At 36.6% G+C, this 15848-nt stretch overlaps 2 protein-coding genes across 2 annotated transcripts; one reads left to right on the forward strand and one right to left on the reverse strand.

Moving 5' to 3' along the window:
- The first annotated feature begins 4717 nt into the window (after nucleotides 1-4717).
- LOC147557258 (B3 domain-containing protein Os11g0197600-like) lies at nucleotides 4718-7230 on the forward strand. Its single transcript, XM_086663818.1, has 5 exons — nucleotides 4718-4915; nucleotides 5442-6069; nucleotides 6230-6384; nucleotides 6605-6887; nucleotides 6987-7230. Exons 1-5 carry the CDS (start codon nucleotides 4811-4813, stop codon nucleotides 7013-7015), a joined length of 1200 nt encoding a protein of 399 aa, XP_086519944.1. The 5' UTR covers nucleotides 4718-4810; the 3' UTR covers nucleotides 7016-7230.
- Nucleotides 7231-7372: 142 nt separating this feature from the next.
- Nucleotides 7373-9664, reverse strand: LOC147557259 (demethylepipodophyllotoxin synthase-like). The gene is made up of 3 exons (XM_086658210.1): nucleotides 9598-9664; nucleotides 8327-9563; nucleotides 7373-8241 (listed from the first exon to the last, which is right to left on the reverse strand). The coding sequence occupies exons 2-3, from the start codon at nucleotides 9377-9379 to the stop codon at nucleotides 7618-7620; spliced, it is 1677 nt and encodes a 558-aa protein (XP_086514336.1). The 5' UTR covers nucleotides 9380-9563; nucleotides 9598-9664; the 3' UTR covers nucleotides 7373-7617.
- Between the last annotated feature and the right edge of the window lie 6184 nt (nucleotides 9665-15848).

Here is a 15848-nt window from a genome sequence, read left to right on the forward strand (position 1 = left end):
TATCACAAAGTTCGTCTGAGTTATGGGTAAAGAAATTGATATATAAAAACTATTATATAGTTCCGTCTATTGGCTTGAGTGGAGGGTTATGGCTGTTATGGGATGATGGCATTGATATAGAGATTATATCCTCATCTGTGAACTACATTCATGCTAGAGTAAAGGAAGAGGGCAAGAGACAGAAATGGAGCCTAGTTTCGATTTATGGGCCTCCTTGTACAAATGATAGAGAAAGATTTTGGGAGTTCTTAAGAAACTTTAGCATCACAATACAAGAACCATGGTGTGCAATGGGAGATTTCAATGCCATTATGTTTGAATCTGAAAAATGGGGAGGCAGAGGATTTAACAGGAAAGCTGCAGAACAATTTCGGAATATGATTACAGATTGTAACCTAATTGATATTGGGTACTCCGGTCCAGCGTATACATGGGTAAATGGTCGAGAATATACACAACATGTCAGAGAAAGATTGGACCGAGTCCTTGTAAGTCCGGAGTGGAGGGTAAGATTTCCTGATGCTTTGGTAAAACATTTACCAAGGGTCCAAAGTGATCATGCTCCTATTTTACTCAATACTTCCAAGGCAAAAATTAAAGGTAAACTTCCATTTAGATTTGAGTCTCATTGGACAATGCACGAAGAATTCGATGATGTGATGAAAGAAAATTGGCAGCAAATGGGAGGAGAGTTTAATCGTAAATTAAATCAAATGGCAACTAAGTTAGTGGCGTGGAGCAAGGAAATAGTAGGGCAACTCTTTACACAGATTAAGAGGACCGAAGATGACCTCTTGGAAGCTCAAAATCGATCACCCTCGATAATAAATATAGAGGCGGAAAGGCAATTGGAAGAGAAACTTAGAAAATTGAAGAAGTTTGAAGAAGAATTTTGGAAGCAACGGGCTAAAAAGCATTGGGTTGAGGAAATTGATAAAAACACTAGATTTTTTCATCTATCTGTCTTAAATAGGAGGAAAAAGAATAGTATAATGGCAATAAAGCTGGAGGATCAAAGTTGGTCTTCGGACCAAACAAAAATTACTAACGCTTTTATTAGTCATTTTTACAGGACTTCACGGGCAGAACAAACCACCGGCTTCCCAGAGGCAATATCTTTGACTGATCATCCATTATCGGCGACGGAAAACATGATGCTTAGTAAACCTCCACTGAAAGAGGAGATTTGGCAAACTATCAAGGGGATGAAATCTTGTAAAGCTCCGGGACCTGATGGATTTCCTGCGATTTTTTATAAACATTGTTGGTCGTTGATTGGAGATGAAGTCACAACTCAAATTCGGAAAATTTTTGAAACAGGTCAGATTCCGACAAAGCTCAACCATACTCATATTGCTTTAATCCCTAAATTGCAGAGCCCAGAAAAACCAGGAGATTATAGACCGATTTCCCTCTGTAATGTTCTTTATCGAATTATTACAAAAATTATAACGAATCGATTGAGACCATTGATTGGGAATTTGATTTCTCAAGTGCAAAATGCGTTTGTTCCGGGTAGACAAATTGCAGATAATATTATTGTTGCTCAAGAAGTATTTCATTCAATGGCCTATACTAAAGCAAAGGATGGTGCTTTCGCTCTCAAAGTAGACATGACAAAAGCCTATGATAGAGTTGATTGGAATTTTTTGAGTGAGGTTCTCCGAAGATTTGGAATTATTGCAAATTCACACTTATTGATAATGAACTGTGTGACTACGGCCTCATTTTCTATATTATTGAATGGCAGACCGAAAGGAAATTTCTTCAGTAAAAGGGGGCTCAGACAAGGTTGTCCACTTAGTCCGTATCTTTTTATTCTGTGTTCAGAGGTTCTCTCAAAATTGGTACTTCAAGCAGAAACTCATGGAATCTATAATGGGCTTAAATTAAATAGATACGCTCCGAGTGTTAGTCATCTGATGTTTGCAGACGATTTATTTTTCTTCGGAAAAGCTTCAGAAGATAATGTGAGAAAATTAAAAGATATTCTCGAGGTTTATGCTAATTGTTCTGGGCAATTGATTAATTATATGAAGTCATCTATCAAACTTAGCTCGAATTGTGTTTCAACAAAAAGAGAGATTATCTTAAATATTTTAAGGGTCAAGGAGATGAAAGAAGATGATGTGTACTTGGGTAACTACTTACTGAAGCCTAAACACAAATTAGCATCATATGATTTTATAGTTAACAAGGTGGAGAAGAAATTAATGGGATGGAAGAGGAGTTCACTATCACATGCCGGAAGAACTATATTACTTAAGAGTGAATTATCTTCTATACCTATTTATTTCCTATCAACTAATATAGTTCCCAAAGGTGTTATAGAGAAGATAGAAAGAAGTCAGAGAAATTTTTGGTGGGGGCATAGCATGGAGAAATCAAAGAGGCATTATATTAATTGGAGGAGATTACAAGAGAATCAAAAAAATGGTGGGCTAGGCATAAGAGATATGGGAATTGTCAACAAATCTTTGGTGGGCAAGTTGGTATGGAGATTTCTCACAGAACCTAATGCTTTGTGGGTTAGATTGTTGAAGGCCAAATACTTAAAGAATGCAGATTTTTGGTGCTATAAGGGTAAAATGACTGCAACCAATACATGGAAGAGTATGTTAGAGATGAGAAAATTTATAAAAGAAGGGGTATGCTTTGCGGTGGGTAATGGTAAATCTATTAGAATTTGGGAGGACCCGTGGATACCTACCTTATATGAATTTAGACCGGGGAAGAAATATGAGTTACAAGACGTCCCAAACCTATTCTTGGTGAGTGACCTTATTATAGATGGTAATTGGCGTTCGGACTTGATAAAGAGAATTTTCGATGAGATTTCGGCTCAGGCAATATTGCAATTACCGATTGGGCATTCAAGTGAAGAAGATAAATTAATTTGGGTGCATACGACTAAGGGGGAGTTTTCCACTAAATCCTTGTATACTTCGATAACAAGGGGAAGACCTTCCACATCATTTACAGTGGAGCTCCCTTTCGGTTTGTCTTGGAAAAAGGTGTGGACTAAATTTAATTTAGCTCCTCGGGTAACTTACTTCATATGGAGACTTCTTCATGATGCGCTTCCAACAAAAATCAAGGCTCTCAAGTATATTGAACCAGCTTCACGTATGTGTTCCATGTGTAATGAAGAAGATGAGGATCTTGATCATTTGTTTAGGACTTGTAAAGTGGCGAGAGAACTTTGGTTATGTTCCCCTTTGGGATTACGGGTAGATGGAGATGAGCCATTTAATAAGTTAATTTGTCGTTGGATACAAGAAGAAGAAGATGAAAACAACATCACTCTCCGGCTTTATGTGGCGTGGTTCATGTGGAAAGCTAGGAACAAGTGTGTCTTTGAGAGAGAGAAACCAAATTGTTATAAGATTATTCATGAAGCTTTGACTATGCAGCTGGATTTTCATGGTACAGTTATGAATCCCTCGACCTCGGTAAGAAGAGAGGAAGAACATAAGGTCACAGTTTGGGCTCCACCGGAGAGAGGGAAATTAAAAATCAACTTCGATGCAGCGTTCTCGAAAGGAAGAGCTGATTTGGCGGCTGTGTGTAGAAACGAGTATGGGGAATTTGTATGGGCTGCTACAGACATTGTTAGTACTTCCTCGGCGATGGAAGCCGAAGCTAGAGCTGCCTACTTGGCAATTGAAATGGCACTACAACTACCAGAGTATGAATGTGTTATTGAAGGAGATGCCTTAACTATTATTAAAGCATGCACAGAAGAAGAAAAGGACATTCCATGGAAAATAAGATCCACATTAATGAGAATTCGAAGAGAAAGTATACGGCTACATGGTTGCACCTTTACATTTTGCTACCGTAATGCAAACCAAGTAGCACATCTTTTAGCAAAGAATTCGTCTCAATTAAATTTATTGTTAAGAAAGGAGATCATTGAGACTCCCGCTTGCATTGTAAGCCAATTGGCGGCAGATAAAGCCAATATTTCAGGAAGCTCGAGTAGCTAATAAAATCGGCAATAGCCTCTCTTAACCAAAAAAAAAAAAAAGGTTTCTTTGTAGGAATAGTGGGATACAAAATTTGGTAAATAATGTAATAGTCCCACATTATCAGCGAGAGCTTTTGTTCGAGCTCAAGTTTAGCAAGTGGTCGAATTCTCTGTGGTGGACTTGTGGGAGTCTTCCCCATAAATAAAACTCTACATGTAATATTGCTTATCTGGTCGGGTGGGGCCGGCTCGATCTGTTTTAGTGTGGTCCGACCCAATCCGATGGGGACTGATTTGTTTTAGGGTTATCTGACCCAGTCTGGTCGGCCCTGACCTGATCTGTTTTAGATGCAACCCAACCCAACCAGGCCCGACCCATACGTAGACGGGCCAAGCTAGTTTGGTGATATCTCGTTACTCGATTGAGTTTTATTTTGAGCCCAACGAGCAAGTCTAGCTCTATCGGGCAACGAGTCCGAGTTAGGACAAAGGCAATCGGTCCGATATGTCTCAATATTTTTTATTTTTTTTTCTAAAAACAGTATTTTTTTTTATGTTGAAATTCTACTGCCAAACAGAGACTAGGAAGAGAGAAACAAAATAGAGAAGTTAGACCGTTAGTTTCCAAAATTTTCAATTACACGATTCCCTATACACCCGCCGAAATCTCCGTATACCAATAATATCCCCTCCTCCTCTTCCCAAGACCCCCAATCTCTTTCTAAAACCCAACCTCCTTAAACCCACGAGGAAGATAGAGAAACGACGGATTTTCCATCTTCTTTCTCTTTTTTCTTTTTTGAAACTGAGAGAAACGATTGACATAATAAAAATCTGGGTATGGTGAAAAAAGAAGAAGATCCAATAACTATGGATTCATCATCTGATGATAGGAATCCAAATTTCTTCAAGGTTTATTTATCCACTATCAGTTCCAACACACTCGTATGTACTCTTTTCTCTTTCTCTTACTTTTATTTTTATAATCTTCTTCCACTTTTAACTAGTACTACTTCTTATTTACATCATAAATTGGTTCTTGGGTATTTATATTTTTCAAGAATAAAAACAGGAAAACACAAATTAGGGTTTTGAATTAATTTGTAAAACAGACTAGGAAGAAAAACAGAGTGGATGAACTAAACTTCAAGTTCAAGATACTCGGGTGACCGTTTCAATTCAACGATTAGTTAGATCTGAAATCTGACTCGATATCTGAAATTGATTTGAGTCAGATTACCGAATGCTTGTTTTGTTCGATTCCTAATGTCTAACTCGTCTGAAACCCGATCATAGGCCGAAAGCAGACGTGGCCGGCTCCTATCCGACAGGCCGTTTCTCTCTCACCAAGGGCCATCCAATTGGAGCTAGCGGCGTAGGCATTCGGCCTGTGATCGGCCCATTTTTTTAGGGATATTACCATTTTTCTTAGTTGGAATGCTTATTAACAAGATTAAAATTGGCTTTGCAGAAAATTCCGGTAGCTTTCATGAAACATATGAAAGGTGAAACATCAGGAAGAGTTTCATTAATGGGTCCAAGTCGGAATATATGGGAAGTAACATTAACTAAACGAACCGATGGTCTTTTCTTTGAACAAGGTTGGCCATTGTTTCTTAAAGATCACTTCATAAAAGATGGAGATTTCTTTGTTTTCCGATACGACGAAGATTTGCATTTTACAGTTAAGATATTTGATACAAGTGGATGTGAAAAGGAATCGACATTTTCCGCCATTAATAGTCAAGAAACTACTACTCCAATCGATGGGAAAGGGAGAAAAAGAGAGAGCAATGATGTAGTAGAGGTTTTGAGTGATACTACAAAGAGGAAAAGAATCGAAATCATTGATCTTTCTTTGTACGATGACGATGACTTAACTTCAATGAACAAGTGGGTGAAGAACCAAGAAACCATTTCGAATAGAACCCTATACTCGAATAAGATAGTGAAAGTAGAAGATTCTTCATATCAAACTCCTCGAATTCGCCATACTCGCCAATGTGCACTCAAGTATTTGAGTGAGAAGCAGAACCAGCAAACTAGAAGAAAGAAGTTGTTAAATGATGTTAAGAAATCCGAAAAAAAAAACTCCGAAGGTAATTACTAATGGAAATTGTTTAAACATCACAGTGGCTAGGAACCAAGGCAAGTTATTATAATTATCGAAGTCTTATAGCTTCTTTTTATTTGGATTGATTATGTATACACTTGGAAATTAATCTAATAATGTTGTAATTTTCTTGCTTTTGGTCATAGCTCAATCTCGTCCGGGATGTTTTATATCACAAAGACGCAAAGTGACAGAGGAAGAACTAGCAAGGGCAAGAGAAGCAGCCTTGAAATTTAAATCAAGGAATCCTCATGTGATGATTGTTATGCAGCTTTCTTACGTTTATTTAGGGTTCTGTATGGTGAGATTTTATTTCCCCATTGTACTTCTTCGTAGTTCTACTCCGTAAAGGCACAAGTTTTTCTTGAAGGTCATGAAATTTTTACGGTCTTGTTGAAACATAAAACGAAAAAAGAACTAGATTCGTAGTTCTTTCAGTTCATAAACTACTGGCTTTGATATACATTAGATAAGATTTAGAAAGTATATCTGATAATGTTTTTTCATTGTTCACATTTCAGACTCTGCCAAGTTCATTCAGGCACAAACATCTTCCGGCTACAAGCATAGAGATGACTATGTGGGATCCAAATGGGAAAGCATGGCCTGTGAGATATGTCATAAGCAAGACTAGAGGAGCAATAAGCGCGGGTTGGTCTGCACTTTCTACGCATAACAATATTGAGTCGGGCGATGTTTGTGTCTTCGAACTTATAAAACCAAATCAGATGAAAGTACATATTTTTAGGGTTTTGGAAGACACCCAACCCTTAATTAGGAACACAAGACCACATACGCAACGCGGTAAGTTAGTAATATCAAAACACCATATGTGAAGTTGTGAACTCTATTTTATGAGTTCCACGAGATAAGCTCGTAACAAGGTTTCTTTGTTTTGAACAGGGAGGAGGATGAAAAAGGAAGTTGAGTGATGACCCTTGGCTTTCGAAGATCTTTTTCCCAAACAATCACTTTCGGTTCTTCTACTTATATACTGATTTAATTTAGTTTCTTAGTACTGCTTCTGTAATGAAGTTTTTTATGTAGATCTAGGAAACTCTTTTCGCCTCTTAAAGTAGACTTGAGATTTTCTAACTTATTGTCAACATCTTTCAGATATGAATATATTTGATTCAGAAGGGAAAAACTTGCATCAATATCTTAATTTCAATTCAAACGTGTGTTTTGATTCACATTTGTTCTGATTGTGGCGAATGAAATCGAAGGATAAAGGACTAAACATTCATTAATTTATGTTAATTTTCAAATCGAAATCTTTGCAAATAGAGTGCTCAAAACACAAATAAATTACTAATGATACTCAAATTCATATCAATCACAAATTGTTCGCAAGAACTTACATATTTATTACACATGGTACACCAACAAACCACTTCTAAGATAACATTATCGATGACGATAATTGGAACCTTAAACTGGTCTTATTGTTCTATAACATAAATTACCATCGATAATCAAATTCATATCGAATAGAAATTGTTCATAAAGAACTTACACATTTATTTCTTTTTTCTTAATAACCTTCTTTAGAGAAGAGGCGAGGGGTCAGGAGGACTTTCAGTGGGGTTGCTTTCAAGTTAGTCACTCCTGGACTCTCAGTCATATCAATGGGTTCATCCGATGGGTTTTTAATCTCGAACCCATGTAATAGAGAAGCTAGGGTTAGATGCACCACTTGAAGGGCGAAGCCAGCACCTGGACATGCTCTTCTACCAGACCCGAAAGGGTGGAGGTCATAATGTAGACCTCTAACGTCGAAATCCTTGTGGGTTGTGAAAAATCTCTCAGGTCTAAACTCTGATGGTTCAGGCCATACTTCCGGGTTACGTTGAATCTTCCAAGTATTTACAAAAAGTTGGGTCCCTGCAGGGACATGATATCCTGATACGACACAATCTTCTGTTGCAACGCGTGGAGTTGAAAGTGGAGCCGGTGGAAATAGTCTCAATGCTTCCTTAACTACAGCTTGGAGGTATACCAAATCTTTGATATCAGATTCGTCTACCTGTCTTTCCCGACCAACATGCGTATCCAACTCATCTTGCGCTTTCTTTAACACGTCTGGATGACTTACTAGTAGCGCTAAAGCCCAAACAATACTAACCATAGTTGTCTCACTCCCACTCAATATTAGAGTCTGCACATATAAAAATAAATTAGATATATGTGTTATAACTATTGTTATAAATAGTGAAATTGAGAGATGAATATTGTATGTGTACCAGGCAAGTAGACTTGTTGATAGTATCAGAGTCATAATACGACAGAAGCTTTGGATCATTAAGTTTCGATATCATTACATCCATGAAATCTTGCTCCACATAACAACCATCTTTTTCCTCTTCTTCACTTAGTGATCTTCTCTTCCTTTTGTGTTCTTCCAGCATTTCCTCCATTAAATTGTCTAGAAAATTTCCATTGTCCTTCATCTTTTCCACGTACCCGGTTCGCATATCTAACCACCCTAGGAACGGTATCACATCAGAAATCCTAATTTCTCCTAGTAACACAAAGAATTCTTTCAATGCTTTTTGAAAACTTCCAACTTCATCATAATTATGTTCTCCAATACTAGTTGCAGGAGAAGTAGCACCACCACCACCACCACCACCACCACCACCATCAACACCAACACCACCACAAATCACCTTCATAGCCGTTCGGAACGTTAAATTGGAAACCCATCCCTTCATGTCCATTGAAATTGGACCACCACCTTTAGTTGACGATACTTTATTGTGAAGTTCTTGAATAGCATTTTTTATCTCAGAACCCCACACATGTTTTAGAGAATCAACCCTACTATTTGAGAGAAGCTCTTGAGTGACCATTTTTCGCATTTTGAGATAGAATGGTCCATAAGGAGCGATAGGAAACATCGCGTATCCATAACCCATGATCTCAGAGGCTACTCGGTATGGACGAGCCATAAAAAGCATGTCATTAGTAGTTGAACACTCTTTTGCTACTTCTGCACTATTCACAACTAGTACTTTATTCAGACCCATCCTTAGAGTATAGACTGGTCCATACTTATCAGCCCAAGCTCCAAATGCTACATGGAGTAGCTTGTTTTTCCCACCCATGAAATGATGAAGATGACCTATGATAGGCCACCCACCTTCCACTTCGGGTGCCTCATTTTTTCGTGATATTCGTTTTCGAAGATTTGCTAGTAAAAGGTAAACTAGTAAACCAAAAAGGCCAATGAGAATAGTGGGTTTTGAGAATTGAAGAAAGTTATTACAAGAAGAAAGATCAAATAAAAGACCCATTACTCTATAATGCTAGCAAAAGATCAAAACAAAAATGAGAAGTAGGAAGTGAGTTAATATATTTGCCTCATTAGCTCTATTTATAGTGTTCTTTCAAAGACAGTAACCACATGAATAGGCTCAGCTGTCTTCTGTTGAAGAAGGAAGAGTCGGGTCAACTTATTTGGTCAAGTCCCTTATATTACTATTTTTTTTTTTGTTGAAAGTCCTTATATTACTATTTGGTCAATCAAGGAAAACAAACTCATTTTCTATTCTGTCATCGTTATTTTTTTCTTTCTGACCAAGTAAAAAACATGAAAGAGGCTACAAAAGTAGTCTTGAGCTTGAGTGTACCTAAATAGGAAACTATTGTCTATTTATAATAGAAAAGTTCATCAAGAGCCAAGATCCGAAAATAGGAACCGTCGATTTCGTTTAGGTCTGGAGTAGGCTTTGACTTGTAACTTCTTCTAGCATTGTTCGTTTTTTATTTATTTATTTTGTTATTGTTATGAAACTGGTTACATGGTTTTATTAGAGGATTAAAATGTCACACCAATTTGTCTACTCTACTAATTTTCTCCCCCATTGAGTAGAAGAAATAATTAGTGAAATAGTTCTTGTTAAACACCTAATCTATACTTCCTAAAAACTTCTTTGAAAGTAAAGTAGTGAAATTTTCAGAATAATTAAATGAATGATTTGTGTTTGGTAGGTAAGGAGAAGGAAATAACACACACGACTTCATTTTTCTTTTCTAGAAACAACATATATAATAATTGATGTCTAAAGACACACCTGTACAGATTCATGAATATAAAATTACAACAAATTCATGAAACTTAAAATATAACAACCTATTTTTTTTTTGGAAGTCGACTACGATCTACGTATGTCGTTACATTTGGCACTTGATACATTACAGACGTGATAAGCTCGATAACCGCCCACTCAAACACTAACAAGACCGGGCCTATAGTCCAACTAGACAAGGCCTAAAGCCCAACAACATTATTTACACCCTAATAATCCCAATTCAAATAACCAAAGATTCCACCTTCTCTGGGATTCGAACCTGGGACCTCCAGAGATTTCTGGAGAATATGTCAACACCTTGGAACCACTTGGGCTACCAACCGTTGACAATATAACAACCTATTAAGTACCCATAGTGTTGCTTATGTGGTTGGGCTCGATCAGGCTTCAGGCCTGGTCCAGCCAACCAAGTCCAAATAGACTTGGGTCGGTTGGCCCGTTGGGCTAGATTAGCAACACATGATCTTCAAAAACATTCTTCAACTTTTAATTTTGGTACATGTCAAAATGGATATCAATATTTTTTGTGCAGTTTACCTTTAATTTAGAATTATAAAATGTAAATTAACTTTCTTGTCATAGTATGATTTTATCGAAGTCGATGTTTTGAAAAAACAAAAAAAGATTCCAAAGCACAAAATTTCAGAGTGTCGAAAAACAAAAAAATCTTTCGAACGCATCCTTTCTTATGCAGCCGGACGACTCTGGTTTGGCGACCTCTATCTCTTTCTCTCTCTTTTTTCTATCTCTCTCCTTCTCTTTCTTTCTCCATAAGTTCCTGTCCAAGGGAAGCGGGTTAAACTAAGGGCTCTGGTATCCCATGTATTCCGATATTGGGCCCGCCCGACCTGATAAGCAACACTAAGTACACGTAACAACATCCTAATCTGTGATAAAATTGGGCAATTTTGACATTTTTTTCTTGAAAGTGGTTGTATGCACATTCAAATAAGAGTGATTCGATTGAAATTAAATACGTTTCATTATTTGACATAAACATCAAATGATGAAACACATATGTTTAAATATGTCTATTATTACATAAAACACGTGAAACGACACATATTAAGATTAATAGATCCAGTTTCAGGTTAAAAAAAAGATTAAACGCCAGTTTTTTAAGTATGAACATACATTCGGCTTAAACCCGTGTCTTATTTTTGGAATTAAAATAATCAAGGTAAGAGAAGGAGTTGCCAATGTTGGAAATCAAACAAAGTGGAGGTTCATCCAAAGAAACCAAGCCAATGGGTTGAACTTTAGGCTTTTGCTACCATCACCAATTGTTGTGCCAATCTTTTTTTTTCTTTCTCAAACAATCTTCCTTGCTATATGTAATAATAGACATATTTAAACATATGTATTTCATCATTTGATGTTTATGTCAAATAATGAAACGTATTTAATTTCAATCGAATCACTCTTATTTGAATGTGCATACAACCACTTTCAAGAAAAGGAGTTGCCAGTGTTGGAAATCAAACAAAGTGGAGGTTCATCCAAAGAAACCAAGCCAATGGGTTGAACTTTAGGCTTTTGCTACCATCACCAATTGTTGTGCCAATCTTTTTTTTTCTTTCTCAAACAATCTTCCTTGCTATATGGTTGTCATAATCATGGGGTACAATAATTTCTTTTTCTTCTACTATAATCGTTTTCGTCAATTATATAATAAAATATCATACTTATAATAAAACAAATTACATATATTGTTTTACGTTACCTCCTGTTGAAATTTTTGTAACTATTTTGAGTTATTTCTATTTTGGTCCTCTAAAATGATTAATTCACCAAAATACCTCTTTAAAAATGACCATCTTTCATTATGGTATCTCTTTAAATTGTAAGTCAACTTTAACAGTTTGATTTTTATTTGTATTTTTACGTTCATTTCGAAAGTAATGGCGTCCCTATCTTTTCTCCCTTCTTTGCCGGAAAATGTCCCGAGCGTCAACGATCGACCACCAATATACCAACAACCATCAAAGAATATCCCTGACATAGACCACAACCTTCAGTTTTTTTTTCTCTCTCTCTTTCGTTTCTTTGGATTTGGAAGTGTGTTATGGGATACCGGTTCTGGATCTCAGATTTAGGAGGACTCAAGCGAAGTAAAACTCCCTTTCGAAGGAAGTAGGCGGTTGATAGAGAGAAGATAAAAGAGAGAATGAGAAAGAGAACAAAGAAAAAACAATGATGGTGGAAGCTGACAGTGGTGGTCTTTGTCGATAAAGAGAGAAAAAAAAACAGATGCAGACTCTTTTAATTTTCTGAAGATAGCCAGATATTTATTGGCAGCTAGCACCGACAACCTATTATTCCCGACAAAGATGGGAGATGGGACGACACCAATAATTTAAAAAAGAAGAGTAAAATTAGAAACGAAAAGTTAATTGTTAAAATTGACTGTAAAAACAATAATAGAAAAGACCATATTGAAAGTTGATAATTTCTAAGGGGCCAAAATAAAATAAGGCTAATTTGTTTCCCCATTTCACGGGAGCACGTACTTTTTATTTTAGTGAAAAATTCGTTACAAATCAAACTTCTACAACAGTTATGTCAACCAACCATGGTAAGCACTTTACTTTTTAGCTCAATGTTAGCTTTCTTGTTGGACTGACTTATTGACATACATTCCGAACGGGTTAAAAATTTGAAGCTCATTGTGAAAACTTAAAGGAATTTTGTCCAACAATGGCTCGAAAGATTAAGGGTGTACTCGAGTCGAGCTGATGCGAATAGTAAGATGTTCAAGCTCGGTTAGTGTCTTTGTATGTTTGCTCGAGTTCGAATTCGGTCGAGTAATTGTCTACTTTCTCGAACTCGACTCGTATATGTGTGAAAGAACTCGAACTCGCATGTTTTAAGCTCGTTTATCAAATACTTCAAATTAAAACAATTTCCTAAATTTTCAAAATATTTCAATGATCATTTGTCACATACAATAATAATGATTAATAGTTGATATTCCATGTACAAGTTTTAATACTAAGAGTCTAATACGTAATTATGTACTACACTATTACAAATATTATGTTAAACGAGTTGTTCACGAGCGGGATACACTAAAAAAATGATCAAGCTCGACTCGTTTACATAAACGAGCATGATTTGGGCTCGTGTTAAGCTCGTACTCGTTAATCTTCAAGTCGAGCACGAACAATAATCGAGTCAAGCTCGACTCGAATACACCCCTAGGAAAGATGTCTTGGCTTTCCGGAGTGGAAAATGAGCATGTCACGCCATCCATCTGGCGACAAGATTTTCAGGACATGTAACATCCCTGACTTCATTTTCATCAAAAGTTAAAAACTCACTACCTCTATTGATGTAGCCTTCTTATTTGACTTTGTTAAATTTCTCACAGATGATTCAATATTTCAATATTTCAATTCAAACACTTCAACACATAATGAAATTATCAACTAAACTAAAATGAGAAACTAAAAGAACAAGAATAAAAATATACGAAAGAGAAGATAAACTTGCAACCAAGATTTGATTAACAGGAAACCCATTGACTCTGGTGATTTAGTAGTAAGATACCATATCTCGATCGTAATGTATTATGACTCTTCGTGTTAGATTGTCGGCGTGTTGTAGTTTCGGGCCATCCTCTAAGTTGTCATGACTAGTAGTAACTTCTTTGTCTTAAGTGATACTTTCTTTTTTCAAATATATCACGGCAATAATGTACGTAACTCTTTTTTTTAATGATCATATGGGGTTTAGGTGTGAGAATTAATGGGGCCAGACTGGGTGCCTGCAAAGTGCAATCTATCTCTCACACCCGACTGGGTCCATGTCAGTTACCAGCCCAAGCCCACTAAATGAATATGGCATGTACCATGTTAAGAGACTCTAGCAATATTCTAGTTAGGCAGATCCCAAATGGGTTTGCCTTTAGGCATAATATAGGATTGAGGCAGGCACAAGCAATGAATGAATTCAGATGAGTTACTATCGTCAACGATCTTAACTTTCTCACACAGAACGTCTCTGACACGCGGAGAAGAGCTGCCAACTAATGAAGGCCATAACCAACGAAGTAGACAGTTCAAAGGCTACAACTTTGGGAGATTGCCAACCCAAACCTCGTCGAAGATAGCTCCACAAGGGTATAAGCTTAATCCGTAAGAAGCGTGTCCAAATTAATTTTAATTAATACGAAATGAATCCGTTCATATTGTTTGGAAAACAGAAAAATTAGTGAATATCATTCACAAAAATGTAAGCGACAACATCCAAGAAGCTAAACTAGGAGCACTGGACATTAGTGGACAAGGTCTGGAATCCAATTATTTTGGATTAAAGCACACAGTCAGAAGAACACCTTGGGATAGTTGGCACAGTATCATATTGTTCAAGTTATTTACTCTTCGGACTCCCAGTCATACTGATGGGTTCATCCGACGGATTTTTAATTTCGAACCCATGTGACAGAGTCACAGAGAAGCTAGGCTTAAGTTAAGTGCACCAGTTGAAGGGCAAAGTTAGCACCATGACATGCTCTTCTACCCGACCCAGAAGGGTGCATGGAGGTCATAATGTAGACCTCCAATATCCAAGTCCTTGTGGGTTGTGAAAAATCTCTCGGGTCTAAACTCTAATGGTTCATGACATACTTCCGGGTTACGTTGAATCTTCCACATATTTATGAAAAGACAGGTCCATGTAGGTACATGATATCCTGATACGACACAATCTTCTATTGATGTGCGTGGATTGATAATGGAGCCGGTGGGTATAGTCTCAATTCTTCCTTAACTATAGCTTGGAGGCATACCAGATTTTTTATATCAGATTCGTTTACATGTCTTTCTCGACCGACATGGGTATCAAAATCATCTTGCGCTTTTTTTAACACGTGTGGATGATTGAGTAGTAATGATAAAGCCCAAACTATACTAGTCATCGTTGTCTCGCTCCCACTCAAAATTAGAGTCCGCATATATACAAATAAATTATAGATATACATATATATAATATATTACTATGGAGTACTAATAATATCACTGAAATTGAGGGATGAATATTGTAGGTACCAGGCAAGTAGACTTGTTGATAGTATCAGCGTCATAATAGGATAGAAGCTTTGGATCTTTAAGTTTGGATATCATTACATCCATGAAATCTTGCTCCCACATAACCACCATATTTTTTCTCTTGTTCACTTATGATCTTCTCTTCCTTTTGTGTTCTTCCAACATTTCCTCCAACAAATTGTTTAGGAATTTTCCATTGTCCTTCATATCCTTTTCAAGTATGCGGTTGTCATATTATTTAACCACCCCAGGAATGGTACCACATCAGAAAACCTAATCACTTGTCGTCAATTTATGTTTGTTAGATATTATGTTTGATAAAACTAATTGATGGTGTGTTTGGATGACGGAATCATGAATCTAAGTAATATTTTTTGGTATGTTTGGCAGCTTCTATGAGTTATTATATATTAAAGTATTTATTCACGAATTTTTTTTTTCCCGGAAACCTTTTTTTTCGAGCACCGGTTTTTCTTTTGCGAAAAACACGGTCTCTATCAAGCATAAAAGTTTTTATAAAATTTCAGTTTTCGGAAAAATATTTTCGATAAAAAAATATAATTTTTCAATAAGAAAAACGGATTTGGAGGAAAATCTGTTTTCTGGAAAAAAAAATTGGATAT

Source organism: Eschscholzia californica, unplaced genomic scaffold (genome assembly GCF_041429995.1).
Source record: "Eschscholzia californica isolate CP2 unplaced genomic scaffold, dmEscCali1.0.p SCAF_2, whole genome shotgun sequence".
NCBI classification, from domain to species: Eukaryota; Viridiplantae; Streptophyta; class Magnoliopsida; order Ranunculales; family Papaveraceae; genus Eschscholzia; species Eschscholzia californica.